Source organism: Simochromis diagramma, unplaced genomic scaffold (assembly GCF_900408965.1).
Source record: "Simochromis diagramma unplaced genomic scaffold, fSimDia1.1 OVJJ01000091.1, whole genome shotgun sequence".
In the NCBI taxonomy this organism is placed as follows: Eukaryota; Metazoa; Chordata; class Actinopteri; order Cichliformes; family Cichlidae; genus Simochromis; species Simochromis diagramma.
This window is the reverse complement of record NW_024386901.1, coordinates 588953-610144: the sequence shown is the minus strand read 5'-3', so window position 1 is coordinate 610144 and position 21192 is coordinate 588953. Positions and strand designations below refer to the sequence as shown.

The window sequence follows — 21192 nt, the reverse complement described above, 5'->3', positions numbered from 1 at the left end:
ACCAACCTCAGAGGATCATAAGATAATCAACCTCCAGTACCTTTGGAATTATAATCTGTAGCTTTAATTTATTCCAAAGAAGGAAATACCTTTAAAAAAAAAAAAAGAAAAAGGCAAAAAATTGGATTAAAAAAAAAAAAAAAAAAAAAAAAAAAAGAGGTGGACGTGATCCTTTCCATACCCCTATACGTAAACAGGACACCAGGTAACAGATTAAGACAAAGAATTTTTCTAAAATGACTTACAAAGATTAAATGTTAATAATGAAGGAACATGGCGCAGACCTGGCCCTCACTATAAACATAAGGTTCACACAGATTACCAAGTATTATGTTTTCAGGCCACATTTCAGACAGTTTTCATCTGGAAAGTGCCACAATATTTACAATCCTTTACAACAATATTTGGGCCATACTTACTATTTCAAATGTGGGCCACATTAGACTCACAACCTAATTAACCAGCGCACAGTAGTGGGCTACATTTGCTGTGTTAGACTACGGCCACTTCAGGGTCCCATCCAGATTACTCAAAGCTTACTGAGCCACAGCTTTTCTAAAAGTGGCCACATATGTTTTATGATAAACTGTCTACCTTTGATAAATTAAATGTAGGCGTATATTTGTCTTTTTATTTGTTGCACCAGGTCCATATTAACCATTTACCACATGGGCCACTTTAGGGCACAACCAGACCACACAATCCCAAAAGCACCACATTTTCGCCAAAAACAGCCCATTGCTGCTTGAATTCATGCATTCTGTCCAGACCAGAAGGTTGTTGCTGAATCATTGCCATCCACTGCCCACCCTCCCCTGTTATCAGCCTTTGCCTTTACAATCTGCTGCACTGACCACAAAACAAAAAAGTGACCTAAGAAGCAGTAGCCCTCTAAATTAAATATTACAGATGTATTATATGCAAAACAACATATTCATTCCTAAATGATTCTATATGTAATTTTCAAAAAATAACTGAAGCATGATATAAGAAGTGACAAAAAACCTCTTTATTAGATGTAAACAAGTTTAAAAAAAAAAAAAGTAATAATAATAATACAGCACCAGGACAAGTTACCTGCTAATACATCCAGATGAATGTGTAAGTCAGAGTCTGATGGAAACACTTCCAGATCTCAGTGTGTGACAGCTTCTCTGTCATTCTGCAGATATTGGCCCACAAGTAGAAAAATTAGTTGTAAATTTCATTTTTACAACTTCATATTGAGCACATGCTACGTAAAAATCATCATGTTCCTTCCACTCAAGTGCAACATGCATGTTGCATTCTGAATACAGAAAAAGTGGCTCATTATAACGCTCAGAAGAAAAACGAGTCTGTATTCTAAGCAGTGTCTGTCTGCACCTTCATGGTCACAGTGCTTTCCAGATAAAGGCTTGAAGCTTGCGGGAATTGAATTCCTAAAGACACTTGAGGAAAAAACCTTTTGTGTGAATATTTTAATGAGTTTCTTCGTTGTTCCGGTAGCACTAACAGCCATTGGATATAAAATTGTTCACATGCACACAGGACAGGACAGATGCTGTGGCTTGCAAAAACAATCAGATGTTTGCATTTGGAACAGCGAATGAATTTACACTTTGGATTGTTTCCATGCAACGGCCTTTCCTTACCTTATGGATTAGCTTACAAATTAATCATTGAATCAAATGTTGTCGAGCAAACATATTTTTGCAGTACTTGGCAGTAGTTGTGCATATAATGATTTCCTTGTAGCTACACATAATGTTTTATTATTATTTTTTAACAAAAATGTATTTATCTACCTGATTTAATACTTAGACATAAAACTTGAGTAGGCTGTAATATGTAAATTTGTAGGAAATAGTTATGAATTATTAGTAATGCTATGTGTAATCACCTGTTTTGTGACTATTACATACAAATAATCCAGTAAAAGGCACAATTATGACTAAGTTGTTACCAATGAAGACACAGTAGGTATTGTTATAATACACAACTACTTGGAACTCAAGTAATTAGTCAATATTTATATGACAAATATTCCCGTTATTCAAAATTAATCCCTGTCTGAAATGAGCTGTTTTAGCTCCTTTCCCTCGCCCTTCAAGCTAGCTTTTCTTCTGATTGGCTACCCCTTGTAAACAGCAGGTTTGAACAGCAGGTGGGCGGGGCTGCTGTGCTCGCAGCCAGAGCCACATCCATAGGGGTATCTGCTGTCACTGACATCATGCAGAAACAAGAGTAATAAAAAAAACCCTGAAGCTTGAGCTTTGGCTCACATGATCAGCTGTTAAAACATTGATCTCATTATTTAACATGTGTCCATATTTGTAACAGCACTGTAAGGAGATGCATAAAAGCATTTCTTGACACATAGACTGTTGTTCCACTACCTTATACCTCATAACAGTTACAATAATAGTTACATTATTTCAGAACTGAAAGAACAAAGGAACTATAAAGAAAAATCCATCAAAATTCTTTGGGGGGAAAAATAGCATTACAGCCATTTTTTGCTGTCTACACAGGCAAGGTGCCATGTAGGGAGTGGTGGTGTACCATGGCTATATTTACGAAAGTATATTTAGGATTACTTCCTCTGACTGTTTGATATAAAAAGACATAAAATATTCCACAATCCGTTGATTCTGGCTGTTTTTTTTTTTACTGACCATTAAAATCATGAATCAAAAATTTATTTTAGCACCTCAGAACTTCCGAGCTGATTAAAAGGTTAAAAACTTGTAAACTGTCAGCTGTTGCTCCGCTTCCTTTCAGCAAGGCTTTAAACACATTTCTGTCCTGCTGTGATCGATGCTTCTTCTTTCTCCTTTCTCCTCCAGCGTGAGCATGATAAGCCGACACATAAAGGCACTTTTACAATGTGGACTACACTGAGGACTGTCTGTGTCCCTTGTTAGTCTCTAACAGCTGGCTGGATACTGTATCACATTAAGCCTGACATGCAGTGACTCTGATGTCCTGCCTCACTAGGTTACTTTCACTTCCCTTGTCTGACCTTTTCAAGTTGGTCCAAGGTTTACGCCGACAACCTCAAGGTTAGTTCCCCGCAGCTCTAACCTTTCCATTTCTGCCATCTTTTTATGAAACCGCATCGTCCTGACAGGTCTCGGCTCTGTGTCGCCTCAGAGCTCCACAGTTCGCAGGTGGCTGCGAGGGGAAACGGCAGCCAGCACGCTCTGGGGCAAGCACTCCGACTGCTCCGTGGTGCTGCCACAGCAAGACCAGTGAGGCTTCCCGGGATGTCCTTTATGACCATGACCGCAGCCTTTAAATCCTCCTGCAGTCAGACGGACATTCGATGGCAGATGAAATGATGAGAGACAAAATACAAAAGACTGATTTAAGCTTTTTCCTCATTCGTTGCTTACAGGCTCCTTTAGACAGAGATTTTGGAGCTGAATTATAGCAGGTGTGGATAGAATGATTACATCTGTACGTTAATTATCGCCAGCTCATATGGAAATTTGTTTTTCCAGTTTATCAGTTTGTAATAGGTCTACGTTTACCTACATTTACCACAGTGGCTTTAAACATATTTCAGAGTGTAAGTAAATGCAGAGAGAAACAATGATTTCCATAGTGACGGGAAACATTTCAGTAACAGCAATTGTCTCTATTTAACTCAAATTACACACAAAAGACATGTGTGATGCTAAGGAACTATATTTCAAACATCTGCTTCTTTTATGAATCAAATAACCTGAAATATAATAGAACACGGAGAGTGTAAGGAAAGCTGGTTTAGCTTAAAAACACAGATGCACAGATGATGGTGCCGAGATTCTGTGAAAATCTTAATTTAATTTTGTTCTTCATCTGTGTGTTCTAGTCAACAGCACAGTGTACCCCGAAGTTTGTTCACTGTACACCTGCTCCTTCAGACAGGACATATGAAAGTTATCTGCTGCGTACCTGGCATGGTTCCCGGGCAGCCGCAGCGAGCCTCTTTGGCTCCTCCGCTGGAGCAGAAGGAGCAGCAGTGAAACGTCCCTCTGTGACGCCTGAACTTCCTCTTCACATTCAGAACAAATGGAGAGCCCTGCAGAGACAGACAGCACAGAGGCAGTCAACCAGTGTCGGCTGGCACAAGAGCCGTTACAGGGATTCTTCTTGCTTAAGGACAACGTTGTGCATAATAACTTGATTTGTCAGGAGGATGTAGAGCCCTGAAGTGACGAGCTGTGCACTGCTAGCAAGGCCATGGCTCCGTCTAGCAGTCAGCTTATTATTTCAATAATTCATATCTCAGCTGTGAAACGCAGCTACTGTTTTCAAACTGTTTCGACAGCGGTTATATTTTTGTTTCAACATGTAAATATTATATAAGGAGGAAACTAATTAGACTCTGCAGGTGCCTGGCTGCGAATGGTGTGGCGTACAGGTGACTGACTCCAGTCATGGTTTCCTAGATGAGACGGGGGCTTGTCCTCGGTTTTTCTTGCTTGGCGGTTATTTTGTGTGTGTGTTTTTTGTTTTCTTTAGTGTGGGGGGTAATTTTTTCTTTAGATATTTTGGGGGCAGATTTACTTACAGTGGCTATTTTTTGTGACATTCAAATGCTCTGTAGTGCTTGTAAAGCAGAGCTGAAGGCCTCTCTGTGTGCAGAGTTGGTGGACAAAGGCGTCCGACCTTCACAGAAGGAAGCTGCAAGGCTTCCTTCTGAGGAGGCCACAGCAGAATAAGGGTTGCCCACGAGGCCGAACCAGGGGTGGATTCGAAGGTCGTGGAGGTTGCTGGCATCCTTGCTGCTGGTGTCTGTGTGGAACCTGTGTCAGGTATATCTAGTGAACAGCTTTGGGTAATCCCTTTATATAAAGGAGGTGATGGCCTGAATCTCTGTATGAGAGCGTCTGAGTTGGAGATCTCTAAATATCTAAAACTGATCACACCATTTCATGAAACTGAAGTTAATTCATGATGTTTTCAAGTGTACAGCAACCGCACTGTGTTGGCTAAAGCAGTTTTAGCCTCTTTTGTTATAGTGTAAACTTGTAGGCAAACCCCAGGAAGTGAAAGTGTGTACCTATGTATCAACTGAAGATGGCCTTAATTATGAAACTGTGAAAAAACTGTGGCTGCTTGAGTCTTGGGTAAGTTTGTTGTCCCCATCTCATTTTGTGTCCTGGCCCCTTAGACGGGGCGTAAGAGAAACAAACCAAATTAAAACTTACAGTCTCGACACTTTAGTTTAAAATACCTTGACATGTTGGGCTTTGACACAAACCCACACAGAGTACGCTCCTGGCTGCTGTGGTGTGTATGACACACTGTAGGACCCGTCACTGTTGTCAGTCACAGTCGTCTCCACTTTACTGATGGAAAATAAAAAACATTTTATTAATAATATAAAATATCACTTTAAAACCGCAATTGATAGCACATAGATGTAAACTGCTCTCAAAACATCAGTGCTGGATTCTGAATCTGCTCATTCTGAGAGCATGGATGACCTGTCCGAGCTTTGAGTCATACTCTGATGTATATCAGCCTCTCAGTCTGAAGGTTAACTTATTTCAGACATCCAAAACACCAGTGATCACACACGTGCTGACTTTAGGTAATAACTCAAAGACATTCATGGATCAGACGGCTGTGTTGGCAGATACTAAACAGATACTAGCCTTCCTGATATTGCTGCCCTTGTTTTCAAAGTTACACACTGTTTGATCGTGAATGTGAATAAAAATGATTCATGTGATGTTACGGAGGTCAATAAGAGTGTGCCTCTTTCAACCCAAGTAACAAAAATAGCACAGCACTCAGGCTTAGAGTACTCTGTTGACCTGTTCTGAGCAGCCGGGGGTGTCACACGGCCAAAAAAAAAAAAAAAAAAATCTTCAACAGCCTTGACACTGAAGCTGCTGTGTGCTGGCAGCTGCACCTCCTTCTTGAGAGTTTTAAAACCTCACATCACTTCAGTCACATGATCAGTTTGTTGTTTTTTTTTAAATTAGGTCCTTGCTCTGGGACACTTCAGCAGTTAAGTTTCAAAAAACGTTTTGGTTTTTTTTAAACTAAATGTGTCTTCTGTATGATTTGCTGAGTCAGAAATGCTCAGAGAGTTAAAATGCTGACCAGGCACGCCACACGCTGTCCCCCACTCACCAGTTTTTCTTCTCTGTGTGAACGACGCTCACGAGGACGTGCTCTCCACCTCGCGCCAACTGTTCTCCAGCTGAGTCTCGGCACACCAGGGTGAAGTGGCCCAGCTGGCCCTCCGTGCCTTCCTGCAGGCCTGTGACCAACACAGGGTTAAAGGTTAGAATCCCGAAGACTGTGCTGAGTAACAAAAAACTACCGCTTGACTAAAAGTGTACCACGGATCAACACAAGGCTGAGTCCTGAGGTTGCTGAAAAAACATGGCTGTCCCAAACTGCCACAAAGTTGCCTGTCATTATCATTTACCTTAATTACAGCTCAGAGATGTAGCCCATTAGTGAAAAGAGCACCAGGACAAAAGTACGCAGTCATAAGTTGATGTAGGGATCTTCCATAAACTGTATATAAAAGATTACCACTGTAACATAACACACTGGTTTTGGACTCAGCATTCTGAAGCCTGTTCACTGCTGTTACCGCTGGAAATTATGTGTATATATATTTCTATATTTTTAGACCTAAAAGTTATCGTATTTAGAGGAAAGAATGGTGCTCTAAGTTATCAGCTAAGGCTGTACGTCACAGCGGTCATATTTTTATAGATTTCTACTAAGAATCACCACAAGCACAGTGCAGAGGTCAGGTTTAGGGGCTCACTGCTGGCTCAGCCACACTAGAATAAAAACAGAATGGCAGTCTGGTTGTGACTAGGAAACAGGGCTGTGCGATATGACCTAAATCTCATATCCCGATATAAGACATTTATCATCCTGACAATGATATATATCACAAAAATTTTACATTTTCTGTAAATTCTGTGAATCTTGGGCAACTCGACTCGCGTGAAGTGTTTTCAGCTGGGCGTTGTTTACCTGGAGTCGTGTTACTAAAGTTGAAATGGCCGCAATTTTCTTTGTGAGTATTTATTACACCTGACAGCTCTTTTTAGCTTCCCATCTGTAAACACTCTGACAAAACATTTCATGTGATTCAGTTTATTTTGAAAAATCTCAGCAGGCTCTTCAGTTTTATTTTGAAAGGTTTATGTAGAAAATCAACAAGGGGACGGCAGAGTCAAACAATGGTTTTACCGTCGTTGTTGCTAATGGCAACGCATAAAAAGAGTTGCTTGTCTGTCTGCATTGTGGTTATATTAAATATAAGAGAAAGATAGAACTTAAGAAATTCTACACAGTGACCATCAAAATGATGAATATTTTTTGCTGTAAACAGTTTATTTTGCGACACCATGAAACAAACGATAGTGTAAAATGAAACGATAGACGTTTTCATATCGTCATCCGATATATATCGTTATATAGAACAGCCCTTCCAGGAAAGGTAGTTAATAATGGTGATGTCATTTAATTGTTTTATTTTTATTCAGTGACCAACTACAAATTGATAAAGCAGATAAAGCAGATGACTTGTGATCAGAAGCTGGTTACCTGGTGGGAGGTAACGATGCTCTGCAGTAACTGCCGTTGAATTTAGAATGGCAGACAGACTGACACCACTCTGTGATCAAACAGTCAGTCTGGGCTGATGAGCACAACTTGTCTGCATCTCTTTGCACTAGCGGACTCAACTGGTTCTAATCTGGTTTCAGTCCTATATAAAAGCAAGGACACCGAGCACCATAGTCACATTTAGAATTTTGCCACTGAAGTGCCGTCCTGAAGCAATTACGTCACTATTTATCAAGGAAATTTAAATTTCTAATCTACGAGCTTCTGAGTGGACTAAATGTAAGTTAATGTGAATTTTGTTTAATGCAAACTTCTCTTCATGTTCACAGGAACAGTTTTGCAACAGGTGGCAAAAGATTTGTGATTTATTACAGTTGATTGCCATTTGATCCCAGATAGATTGCATGTAGTTGACAAATAGACCCCATTCAATCAAAACCTGACAGAGAGTAGACTCTGACTCTGTCTTCTTGCCATTTTATTGCTGTCTTGATGCACCACTGCTGCTTTGAAGACAGCAGCTGATGGTGAGCTGCCTTTGAAATGGTTGCTTTGAAGTGCAAAGCAATAAATTTAGCTGCGCTTCAGTCTCCAACTACTGTTTTCCCTAGTGTGACTGTAGCATGAAGCCTAGGAGGCAATATTCGAGCTACAGCGCCTATGTCAGCACACCTGTCAATGGCCCAAACTATCCCGGTGTCCAAATGAATGAACTATAAAGAAAATCACCAACCATACAATTTATATGATGGTTTACACAACCTATCACTCTGTAAACATGTTTTTTCATGCTGGTACGTTGGAGCATTTTAACCTGGGAGTTTGGAGGCATCTTGTTTATCGGTTTATTTATGATATGTAAAGGTTAAATACATGGACACAACCTCTTCATATGCAGAGATTTCACAAATGGCAAGAGCACACAGACACACAAACACCCAGAAAAGATGTTTCAAGGTAGAGAAAAGTTGGTAACAGTACAAAGAAGGACAAAAAAAACTACAAAGAATAAATGAGGCACTTTATCATTCAGACACACTACGACACTGAGACACCTGGACATTTGTCTTGTGCCTCTACAGGTTTCAGTCACACAGATGCACAATCTCAATACAGCCCTCCGCTGAGCGCTTACGCAGGTCAGTGTCCAGATGAACGAACTGCATGTGGAGGGGACTTCAGGTGCAGCTGGACTTCAGCATTGTCGAATTTCTCAAACACCTCTGCGTCATTATTTAGCATTTCATTAACTTGTTCCGCTGTCTCGTTCAAGATATTCATCAGCTGTTTCTGTCGTGTTACAGCGCGCATCACCTGTGTTCACTCCAATGATTAATGCCGCTTTGCGCCTGCTCGTCAGAGTCCATTAGCAGTTTGATAACAAATGATCCCACGCTGTGTTTTCATTTGTTATTATTCAGTGTTTTCCAGCAGCTGCAGGGAGAGCTCTTTGGATGCTAATGGAACTAACTCCAGCGGCTCCTTCACTGATGATGAATGGGAGTACTGGTTAAGGGGACGAACTGTCGTTAATAACGGTGCAGCACTATTGCGTTACGGGACTCCTGCTGAAGTTGAAAGGTGCTGATTTTAAATTTCTGCTATATATGAGCCACACCAAGAAGACACGTGTGCTCTCTGAACTTGATGCTCAGACACAACATTTATATTCTTCTAATTTCACTCGCAGAAAGCTGCTCGAGGTGGACCCAGGGTGAATCTGACTAACATGACAGAGTTGTGTGAGAGTGATCTCATGGTTACTTTTCATGTTTGTATACATTGTATTGTGTACAGATGACTTTTGCAATTATGCCTAATCTCAAGCTGGAATTATTCATCATTTGGATCATGATGATCACATGCATGTTTACGTGCCCCCTCTAGCAGTGAGGCTGAAGCTGATGACCAAAAGTAGATTTATTATCAATACATTTTAAATATTTGTGTTATTATGCTGGTCAGGAAAACCCAATTATTTAAAGACTTCAATGGACAGCTTTTAAATTGCTTTAACTAACGAAAATGACAACGAGAATTCATGAATACACAGTGTCAGGGTTTTTTCTGGCTCAAACTGGGCCTTTGGGGGTGAATACACAATGGGAGCATGACTGGTCTGCATATACAGGGAATATACAGTTTTCATAAGAATCTATGCAAAAAGTAAGAACACTGCATGATTCATTAGCTTCTGACTGACTGCAAGGTCAAGGAAGCTCAGATCAACACCCCTCCACCATTGTGCAGTTCCAGAACTCTTGTGGTCTTTTCTGATGAAACTTTGCAGACCTTCCAATAAAGTCATTTGTTTAGTCTTTTTCTAATTGTACTTTTATGAATTTTGACACGTTAGCTGAGGACTGAGATGTAGCACTCAGGTTATTTTTCAATTTCTCCAAGCAATGCACGAACATCCTGGGAAAACCTGGAACTGTCTTGAATGTTTTCCACTTGTCAATAATGTTTCTCACTGCAAAATGATTGAATTGAAAAGTTTGGAAATACATTTATAACCCTTCCCAGAAATACCCAGCACTTCGGACTAGTAAATTGCCCAAACCTCTGCTTTTCTTCCTGATGATCAGTGGATTAGATTAGCAGCCCCTGGTTAGTATGGACCTTCTTTATTCCTATGGAAACAGTAAGAGTATACTTAGCTTACTGATTCCTTGGTGAAAGGTGAAAACCTCTTCTTGGGCGCCAGAGTTTTTATCTGCATGCAATATATTTAAATGTCTTTACGTTAGATTTTTGCAGTTATTTTTTTAAATAACATCTTCCCATTTTAACCTAAACACTGCATTCCAGTGGAGCCTAAGTTACATATAGCTTAGCTAATATGAGCTGATACTGGCCTATTACAGATTTTTATCATTATCAACATACAATTATTTCTGATATACACCAATATTAAAAGATTTAATGCAAATAAAATAAATAGGGAGTGCTGAGAGGGTTGTTTCATCCAACCTTTCAGCACTCTCTTCAGCACATATAAAGTGGCATTGGCGCTGAGCGGACAGAGGGGTAAGTTAGGTGCGTCTTGACAGTAAATTGATTGAACATACGGTTGCATTATCTGTGAATCTCTGTTCGTCTTCTTGCTAAGCTGAGTACTAGCAGCTGTCACCACTAAAGACACAGCTCTTCTCACCCACAATTCACCTGTGCTGCTCAGTCTTGCAGTCCATTTCAACACTTCAAATCTTCTTTTCGCACAAAGAGGGGATAATCGTTGGTAAGCCTCTGCGATGTCCACTTTCCTATACTCAAGACTGAAATCTGAACCCCTAAATTGAGAGTGTCACACTGTGTTAAACTGATTGCAGTCAATTTGGGAAGAATAAACAACTTAAAGCTGGAAAAAGCTGGTTTATCTGATGCATTGATCCTCAATCTGGAGGAAAAAAACGTAGAAGCTTTAGCAACCGAAGTCAGCCCAAAGTAAAGCTGGATAAATGAAGAGGTTGCTGCAGGGACCAGAGAGCTGTGTACGGCTCTACATCTAATGCAGTACACACGACTTTAATACAGACTCAAGCAAGCCCCCACACAAACGGACTGCCTGACATCACATGGCAGACTGACTCTTTGGCAAACATTGGCAGCGGCTCTTGGATACCAACGAGACTCAACAAAGAAGTCCAAATTTGCTTTGGTTTCCCATTTATCACAAGTAAACACTGCTTTAATCCGAGCCCTAATACAGAGAGAGAAACGCTGCTACAAATCTCCTGCTTGCTGCGTCTGCATGTGTGTGGTGGAAGGATGGGAACTGTGGCAGTACCTGGGTGCTTTTCTGAGCAATGAATAAGGGCTGCAGTTTGCATAATCAACTGATGCGCAAATGATTATTTCTACAATAACAAATGAGGTGATTTAGATCACACAGACTGTCACAAGGAGAGCCTTTGGGCATATTTCTGTCTCCTCACATTAGTTTTCTGATTAACTGTTAACTTACTAAGGACAGCAGTAGAAGCAATCATTTAAACAAAAGGAAAAGCAAGCAAACCTTCCACGTGTGCATGCTTCTCCTCTATTATAAAACATTTTAACACAAAAGGAAAGTCGTAAATATTGTGTCGCTCAAAAGCTGCCCTGTACTCTTGCTGATCCCCGTTCCTCCAACACTGCATGTGTCCGTTATGTTTGTGCACTGCCTGCAGGCCTCTTCAGACACCTAAACATTCCTTCACTCCAGAAGGAATTTCTGCCTTTAAGCCAAAGTCCCCAGAGACAAAACAACAGTCTTTATGTGCTGCATGAGTCTGTACTGTCGTCTCTGCCTCACACCAACCTTCGGTCTCTAAACTGATGTGGCTAGAAAAACAAGAGTTCTGAGTTTAAATGAATTTGCTTTTGTCACTGTTACACACTCTTTTAAAATATTACTCAGTTCATGTGACTCTCAGCTTCAGGTCATCTGGTTCCTTGAATATAAAAACAGAAATGCCTAAAGGTGTTTTCATGTTAAAACAAAGCAAAAGTCATTGGTAAAAGAGTCGAGTTAGCTTTTAGCAAACTCAAAGCTAAACTTACAATACAGTGCAAAAGTCCTGATGTGGACTCAGTGGAAGAGTGGCTGTCAAGAAGCCATTTTTAAGGAAGGAAATGGGGAAAAAGGCTAATGTAAGAACTGGACGCAGTTCAGCCAGTGGCTTTTGGAAACTTGTGGAAATGAATTATGAACACAGAAAAGTATCATCACATTTCTGATCCCCAATGCAGTACAACTGGGAAAGCGTCTGATTGGGGACGGTGTCATTGTGTAGCAATGACACAAACAGTGCAAATGCAGTATGCATACCTGCATAGAAAAACATATAATGCATCACTATCAGTCATGGATGGGGCTCCCACTATGATGACTTTTTTGTAGATTAACGTTTTAAAACCTTCAGTTTGACATTTTGTCTGTTTCTTTAAACTTGGCATGAATGTATTTGGGTAAGAGGGCAGCCCAGGAGGTAGTCTGGTTAGCATGGTGTTTGTAATTTACTGAGACATTATGTGGGATCTGTCCACCTAAAACATGCTTTAATCATATTTACTGTCTTTTTTAAAAAAACTGAATCCGGAATCACGCGAAATGTCACCCAACTATGACTCAAAACAGTCCAGTAAGGCACAAATTTTACCTTTAACACAATTAAAATGGTTGATTTGCATAAAAATTCACCTGCGTGGTTGTCATGAAGTACAAAAATTTCCCACAGAGACCAAAACAAGTTTTTGTGGCACGCTGTCAACATGTTTACTTCTGCTCTAAAGATGGGGAATTTAACATGGAGGTCTATGGAAAGTGAGTAATTTTTGGAGCCAGCCTCAAGTGGCAATTTGAGGAACTACACTTTTCTGGCACTTCTGTGTATGCTGCATCTTTGAGTCTTGAAAGTCGCTGATATGGTTTAGGGCAGGGGTGTCAAACATCTGGCCCATGATACAATTATATCCGGCCTGCAAGATAAATTCATATGTATATATGTATATTAATGGCCCGTCAGTATGTGGGAGCCGAATATTCAGCCCTACTAATCTATGCAGGCAGGGGTCAGACTTTATTTTGATGGGGACACAATGCGGCCAATAATATGCAGGCAGACAAGGATCATACCATTATGTGAAATAACGAAGCGGGGCAGATGTTCTGAACACAGCAAGTGGTAGTGGTACAGGCCAGGTACACAGGGTGTCGAAAAAAGTGAAGAAATGAGTGCAAATGTAAAACAAGCAACATCTGGCTGCATTTCAGTGATATCGGAGACCTCAAAGCTCAGTGCAGAATTTATAAAAATAGGAGGGGCTAAAGTGATATCGGCTTAAATTTGTGGAGGAGAAAAGGTGTCAAACTTGTCCATAGCACAGACCAACAATTGGTTTTATCGCCGGTAAAAACACTAAAAAAAAAAAAAAATACAATATGTACACATGACCCTGAAAATAGTTTTCCGTGATTTATTTAAGAGTGTTATTGAAGCAAGTATGGATTCCTAACCTTCTGTACACATGGTTGAAACTGTCTTTTACCTTCTCCTTCAATGGTGCACCTGCTGACATCCACCGTCTTAGAGTTGATTACCCCGACCACAGGGTAGCCCTCCACCTCCCCTGCGGGTTCCCTGGGCATGAAGGATATACTGCTGCCATCGTCAGGGGCAACGGTTGCTGGGTGGGGGTCATAACCCCTCTCTGCCAGGCTGGTGAGTCTTCTCAAGGTCACTCCTTTGGCACTGAGGATCTCAGCGTCAGACCCGCAACTCAGGAGCCGCTCTGCGAACTCCACACTGCCTCGGATGTCCAGCAGAGCCTGCTGAAGCTGCACCCCCTGTAAGTGGAGGTGGTTCCTGGTAAACAGAAGTTAGACAAGCAAAAGTTGAAAGCATTTCCTCACAATATTCTTGGTAGACTCTCTGTGGTTTCTGTGGCATGGCAGTGAATAATTACTGTATTACAATATTCAAGAAATAAATGGATTGCTTATGCTTGTTTAATTCTGGTTCATTTTTGTGTGATTAAAAGGTTATGATCAGTTTAAAACACACAGAATTAGCTCTGTTTCAGGAGATTTCAAACGCGCTGGGGTTACAGTAAGTCAACAGCTTCACAAAATGAGAAACACTTTAAAGTCCAGTGAAGACAACATCCACTTGGAATCAGCTAAAAAGAGCATTTGGACATTAGACAATAAGACAACAGCATCGATATCAAACACACTCCCAGTGAAACTGCAGCCGCTCAGCTTATTGACTTTTTATATATACTGGCACAAAAATGTGTTGAAATGGATCCACGAACACTTAGCAGAAGATTTCCTGGGTTTTATTTTCTGGGTCTGACTTTATAATCTAAACACTGATGAGGTTGTAATACTAAAAACAAAACAAAACTGTAATAACCTGTTAATCTTAACCACAACTTTGGTGACTCTATATCATAATCAGTAACTACTCTGTAAACTATTCAGTCCTGGGGTGGTGCATTCATCTTTAGGCAGTGCGAGGAAATTGATTCATGAACAGCATTGTGTCCTGCTGTGGCAATAAGCTCCTGTCTCCTCTTGAGAAATAGCTTTGGGAACGGTAATGATATGCTAATTAGCCATCTATGCACTTTGCTTTCTCAACTAGCCATGTGGCGCTACGGTGGTTAAAGCACAGTATTCTGATGAGAACTGTGTTTTCTAAAAACTATGAGGTAGAGAATGCCACTGGAAAAACAACAAAATTTCATGTTTTATTCATAATCTAATGCAGACCTTCCCAAAGTGTGGGGCCCGCTCCCTGGGGGGGACGCTTGGACACTGCTATCACGGGCGCCCACACAAACGCAAAGCAGGAGAGGAAGCATAGCTGAATATGTTTCCAAACCAACTTCATTCTAAGCCAAAGACTAGAAAATATGGTGAAGCATGTCTGCCCTTTGGTTTCACCTGCACAAGTGCCGAGGTAGCTCTCCCCTGCAGAATTGGTTTTCCCTTCGTTGGGAGCAGCGCTGGGCTCTTCAAATCACGGACAAACAGTATCCCACATTCTTGATTTTTAGTTCACAAACACTTGTAATGACTAACTACTCCTGACATTTTGGAGACGTTAGCTCTTTTTACAGTAAAGTTACAGTGGGATACAAATGATATCAGACTGATCCTGCCACGATTTGTCCCCCGGTTCAAATCACAGACAAACAGTACCTCACAGCTGTTTATGTTTTTAAACCCATTTTGCACAGAGAGGCACTTTTTGAAAAATGTATTGATAGCAATGTTGAATATTATTACACAGGAAAAAAAAACCCTAACTACATGTAAAATAATCACACAGTGACGCCTCTGCCTTTGTAAATGGAGGGACAGTAACTGCATGTGTGTAAGAGTGTAAAACCTGAAGATAGTCAGATTAACAGTAACAGTATTTTGTTTCTGCAATTCCTCTCATGTAAACAATAGCGTGGCGCACAGCGTGACATGAAAAAAGGCACATCCCTTTGACGTTGCGTGACGAACTCTGTATTCCTCGTCCACACGGAAACGCAAAAAAGGAGTTTTAAAAATCTCAGTTTTCGGTGATTTGAAACGCCGTTTCCGTGTGGACGAAACAGCTGCGTTTTCAAAAATACCCGTGTAGGTGTGGACGTAGCATAAAAGAGTTAGTGGTTTATTTTATTACTACCTGTAATTTATTGCAGTTTACTTGTATTTGCTTAATTGTTTACTAAATGTTTGAGGTGTGAAATAAACCGCAATGGAGCAAAATATGGGTGTGTGTGGTTGGAGGATGTGTTTGTGTTTGTGTTTGTGCGTGCGGGGGGGCATTTTTGTAAAACAAAGGGGGGCCTAGCAAAAAAAGTTTGGGAACCACTGATCTAATGTAATATGGGAAACCCAGGATCTAGAGAATCGTCAAATCCCCGCTAAGTTTAAGCTGGTCAGTATGCATGTTTTCATACCTCCGTTGGACTCGGAGCTCCTCCAGACGCCGCAGCAGAGACAGACAGTGGGCCTCCACTGCGCTGGCGTAACCTCGTGCGAATGCCCTCACCTCACTGGCTGTGGCCTCAACTCGTGCCTGCAGAGTCTCCTGAGATGCTTCCACCTGTGCCAGTGGAAATGTATATTATAGTTCTAAAAGCAGATACTGGGTATTTAAAATAATAAGCTTAACAAACTGTGCTAGAACAGGTTTTCAGAACGAGTATGTGGCTTTTTTTCTCCTCTGAGGTGACAGTGGCGGTGCCCTTTGTTTAACTGTGAGCTACCCAAATTTCATGCCACTTGTTGTAAACATGAAGCGCCGGCAACGACAGAAGGTATTGGGACACTGGCTCAAAAGTCTGTATATCTTCCCAATAAAATGGCAGTCTTCACCTTCTGCAGTGACTCCTCCAGTCGCTCGAGTCGGGGTCGAAGGTGCACGTTAACCAGCTCTCTGATGCGGTCCCCATGGCGATCGATAACATCACGTGTGGGGCAGCAGCGGTGGTCGCGGTGCAGCGTGGCGGCACACTCCAGGCAGACGGGCAGGTCGCAGGGCTGACAGAAAAGCCGCAGCTCCTGTCCCGGGTGCAGGGTGCAGAGGACAGGCCGGACCAGACGACCACAAGCCTTCAGCTCCTCCAGAGCCTGAATGGAGTGAGATGCTGTTCGCTTCTGCCGTCTGAGGACACACAGACATATGAGCACATCTTTAAGTCAGAACACAGATCTGGATTTCCCAGGATGTCTGCTACTGTCTGTGCAGACAGTGTTAGTGTGTTAGTGCACAGAACGGCTCAGAATCAATCTTGAAGACATACGTAAACAAGATCAGTTAGTGATGAAGAAGAACAGAGTAAAATACAATTTAAACCTCAGTCTCTTCAAAGCAGAATATATATTTAAAAAAAAACCCTCAAATTTCCACTGTAACTGACTGCAGTGCAGAGAGTAGCACAAAACAGCCTTTAATAAGTCATGCCTAACCATTAGTGTTGTGCCACTGTTAGGACAAACACAAAAGACAAACAAACAAATAAACAAAATATCCAGTTGAATAAAAGTATCTGAGAAAACCACCATCAGTTCCTAATATATACAGTTTATGATCTCAGCCAGTAACTCCAGGGGCCTGTCTCGATATGCGTACTTGCGTTCTTGTTAACTCGTGATACGTCATCAGTCGGAGACCAAGTACTGTTCCAATTCAAAGTACGCGTCAAGCCGAAAATGCAAAAAATTTCCGGATGTGTTCTCGCTCTGCCTGTTTTATCGAGCATGCATCGGTGGTGACTTGTGTGTACTTGGTACAGCTAAATTTCCCAGAATGCATTTAGTCCAAAACCCAAATGCAGCAATGGCAGAGGAGCGCAGCTAAAAACTTTTAAATATTACTCTTTCTGGGTCACAAAATAAACTTTTAAGTTATTTTCAAGCGAGAATGAAGCTGTGTAAACTTCAAAGATCTGCTCGATTTATCAAGATATCAAATATTTCTAAACGTGATCCGATTTCGGAGACGTCTGTTACCAACCAGCTCCATAGCAGACCGGGAGGTTGAGGATCACAAGAGCCGGTGAGAACAGCGGACTCCTGGCACATCGTTTACAGAGATATATTTCAATTCAGGAGGAAACATTTTCACCAGGAAGAAAAACAGCATGTTAATACGTGGAGATTCTGAAGGCTGCTTCAAAATGATCAGATTATATTTTAAATATTTGTTCAGTTCTCTTCCAAACCCCAGCAGCTGTCTATTGTAATTTTTGAGTGTCCACTAAAATAAAAATAAAAGCCTTCTAACATCTCACCTGTTTGTTTTTATTAAGGCATACATGTACACAATTTTTATTAAAAGTGATTTCGCTACTGAGGTTAAACATGATATATAAGTCACTTAGATCATTTCTAATTGTTAATGTTTGGTTTATTTCAGTGTTTTATTTGTTCCTGGGTAGATCGGTTTGGCTGAGATTTAAGTTAAGCTTCATAACATATTAATCACAGTTAAATTAAGAGGGGACGGCAGCAAAAACTCCTGACCTGAGACATCATCAAGTATGCTGGTGTTCCAGTTGTACAAATCGTGTGTCCATGATCGTGTTCTTGGCAAGTCCGGACTCGCGTACTTGAGAATTGAGGAAGGATCCAGGTCTTAATGAATAAAACATGCTGCATAATTTGCAAATTTTTGTCACCAAACAGCAGTGTGCTTTTTGACCTCTCAGGGCCACAGTAGCCTAAGATGCACAGCCTGACACTTTAAAAAGGAGATCTCAAAAAGGAATGGATGACGTTTTTGCAATAGCCATCTTCCATTTACAGTCTGTGGAACAGACTCAAACGAAAACCAAACATTTTATCAAGCAGTAGAAGTAATAGATTAAAAATTTTAAACACGGTAAAAACCTAATTTAATACATTAGACAGCAAAAAACAAATAAACAAAAAACAGCATGTGGGATGTACGAAGGGATAAAGAAAACTGAGCTAAGGCATAATAGCAAAACAGAATTAAAAACTAGCCTCGGAGCTAACTGTACCTATGCGCTTGGCAGCAGAACTCGCACAGGTTGACGGAGCACACCTCGCAGCGGCTCCCAGCACCTCCTTCTCCGCACAGGTCGCATCCCAGCGGGCCGTCCGTTTCCAGGGTCTCCACGAATACTTCGTCCAGCGCTAAGTGGTCGGTACTCAGCCCGACGGGCCCGGACGGAGGGAGGTCTACCTCTGAGTCACAGTCAGGGCAGAGCACCGTGATAGTGACGGCGGGTCGGTCTGCCTCCAGTGGTTTGTCCCGCTTACCGCCCTCCGGAACATCCCGTTGTATACGTGAAGACACCGAAAACGGCTCCAGCTGAGCGATGCAGTCAGAGCAGAACGTGTGCAGACACGGCAGGATTTTAGGGTCCCGGTACAGGCGCTTACACACCTTACACACCGCTCTGGGATTCACCAACACGTCGCTCTGCTCGCGTCCAGAGCTCTGTGCTCCCTGCTCCGACGTTTCTTTCTGCTCAGACTGCGACATTGTTCAGTTTGGGTGATTTCTGGAGCAAGAATAAAGGGGAAAAACACCCCAGCGAGTTCGAAAAAGTTGTCAGAGCTGAAGGAAACTTCTGTATAATCCCCTTTCTGCATAATAAATCACACGTTTTCTGCACTGCGGCAATCCACCCCATTCATTAATTAAAAGGCCATTCGAAAGCTCCACTTTTGATCATGAGAAGTTTACTGCTCCATGGGACATTTGACACCTCTCTCATTGGCAGACCAATAGGAAACCTCTCCCGGGCTATCCGGGGTGGTCCAAAACTTTACCGAAGTCTTCAGCACAGTGTGGGACTTTGACTGCCCCCATCTACCGGCAGGACGGTGGAAGATATATCCACTCACTGCCTGCATTTAAACCAGCGGTCCCCCGGGCCACGGACCGGTACCGGTCCGCGAGTCGTTTGGTACCGGGCCGCGAGAGTTGATGCTCGGGTGTGAAATTTACGTTTTTCAGGGTTTTTATCGTTAACTCGGTTTGCCTGGGTCTTTTCCCGTGTTGTAGTTGTGTCTTATTTTGAAAAAAAATATTTACGTTACCATAGCGACCAGAGAGCATTAAGGGGCAGAGAGGAGGACGTTACTCTTAATGTTGTTGGCGCATTTCAGGAGGACGCTATGGGGCGCCGTTTTGTAAAGTGAAACATGCTGAAATTAACGGCAACATTTTTCCACATTTAGCTCAAAACCTTACAAAAACATATTTTTTCGAGTAATTTTTTACAACATTTAGTAAAATATTTGTAACTTTTCATCAAATGTTAAATATTATATATATATATATATATATTATATAATCTAAATGCTAAATGTTAAATGTTAAACCTAAATGTTTAGGCTAATATGCAAATTTATTGTACGATCAACGGAAATACCAAAATAAAAGCTTCCCGAAAACCTCCGGTGCAAAATTGTGTCTGTTCTCCTCCTCACTTCTCCCCGCCATGTGCTGCTTCACTTCTTGCCTACGAGCATGTCCAGCGATTTTGCTGGACATGTGCTGCAGCGATTGTGAAGTGGAGACTGCAGCTGCTAAGAGTGCACTACTGCTAAACCTTTGGATGGCCGACAAAACGGATCTTCCGATGTTTTCAGCTAAATCGCTGGACGTGCTTTCTCATGGTCGGGTTATGGCTGAATTCCAGTGGAATGACGGTCCCGCCATAATAGACGTTCCAGCCATGTGTTCCAGCCCTAAACCTAACCTTATCCCTAACTATAACCTTATTCGTAACCTTTACTAGCAGTTAAATGACGTAAAATAGTGTTTTCCAAAGCAATTTTTAGAAAATGAACGAACATGTGTAGATTGAGTCCAAACGGTTCTCATGTGCTCTCCTTTTTCCGATGCCGTAATTTAGGAACGTGTTGGGTACCCGAAAGCATAAAATGTTGACAATTTGTTACCTAGCGAAAATTATTACGCTTTGGGAGTGAGAACGTGTCTGACCACTACCGGCACACTTTTGCACCGGAGGTTTTCGGAAGCTTTATTTTGGTATTTCCGCTGATCCGTGCAATAAATTTGCATGTAGCCTAAACATTTAGATTTAACATTTAACATTTAGCATTTAGATTTAACATTTAGATTTAGATTTAAATATAATATTTAGATTTAACATTTAACATTTAGATTTAACATTTAGATGTAAATATAATATTTAGATTTAACATTTAGATTTAGATTTAAATATAATATTTAGATTTAACATTTAGATGTAAATATAATATTTAGATTTAACATTTAACATTTAGATTGAATATTTAAAATTTAGATTTAACATTTAAAATTCTGTTTTAAATATGAAAAGTTACAAATATTTTACTAAATGTTGTAAAAAATTGTTTTGAGCTAAATGTGGAAAAATGTTGCCGTTAATTTCAGCATGTTTCACTTTACAAACGGCGCCCCATAGGACGCTGCTAAAATAGTTACACAATTACACAGTGAATTCGCGTTTATTATTTACAAAATATCACAGTTTTTGTCTTGGTTGTATCATTTTTTGTTGTTTTTATCCGCGACACCTTAATGACCGGTCTGTGAAAATACTGTCGGACATTAGACCGGTCCGTGGCGCAAAAAAGGT

The 21192-nt window shown here is 41.1% G+C and overlaps 1 protein-coding gene across 2 annotated transcripts; it reads right to left on the bottom strand.

Moving 5' to 3' along the window:
* Nucleotides 1-987: 987 nt before the first annotated feature.
* On the bottom strand, nt 988-19507 carry trim45 (tripartite motif containing 45). 2 transcript variants are annotated; one of them, XR_005696248.1, is made up of 9 exons: nt 18595-19507; nt 16445-16733; nt 16027-16172; nt 13612-13928; nt 6115-6244; nt 5207-5321; nt 3922-4048; nt 3067-3286; nt 988-1162 (listed from the first exon to the last, which is right to left on the bottom strand). XR_005696248.1 is itself a non-coding variant. In XM_040034843.1 (8 exons), exons 1-8 carry the CDS (start codon nt 19080-19082, stop codon nt 3132-3134), a joined length of 1767 nt encoding a protein of 588 aa, XP_039890777.1. In that variant the 5' UTR covers nt 19083-19507; the 3' UTR covers nt 988-3131. The 2 variants fall into 2 exon arrangements, 1 of the variants encoding a protein (XP_039890777.1); XM_040034843.1 differs by having other exon boundaries at nt 988-3286.
* Between the last annotated feature and the right edge of the window lie 1685 nt (nt 19508-21192).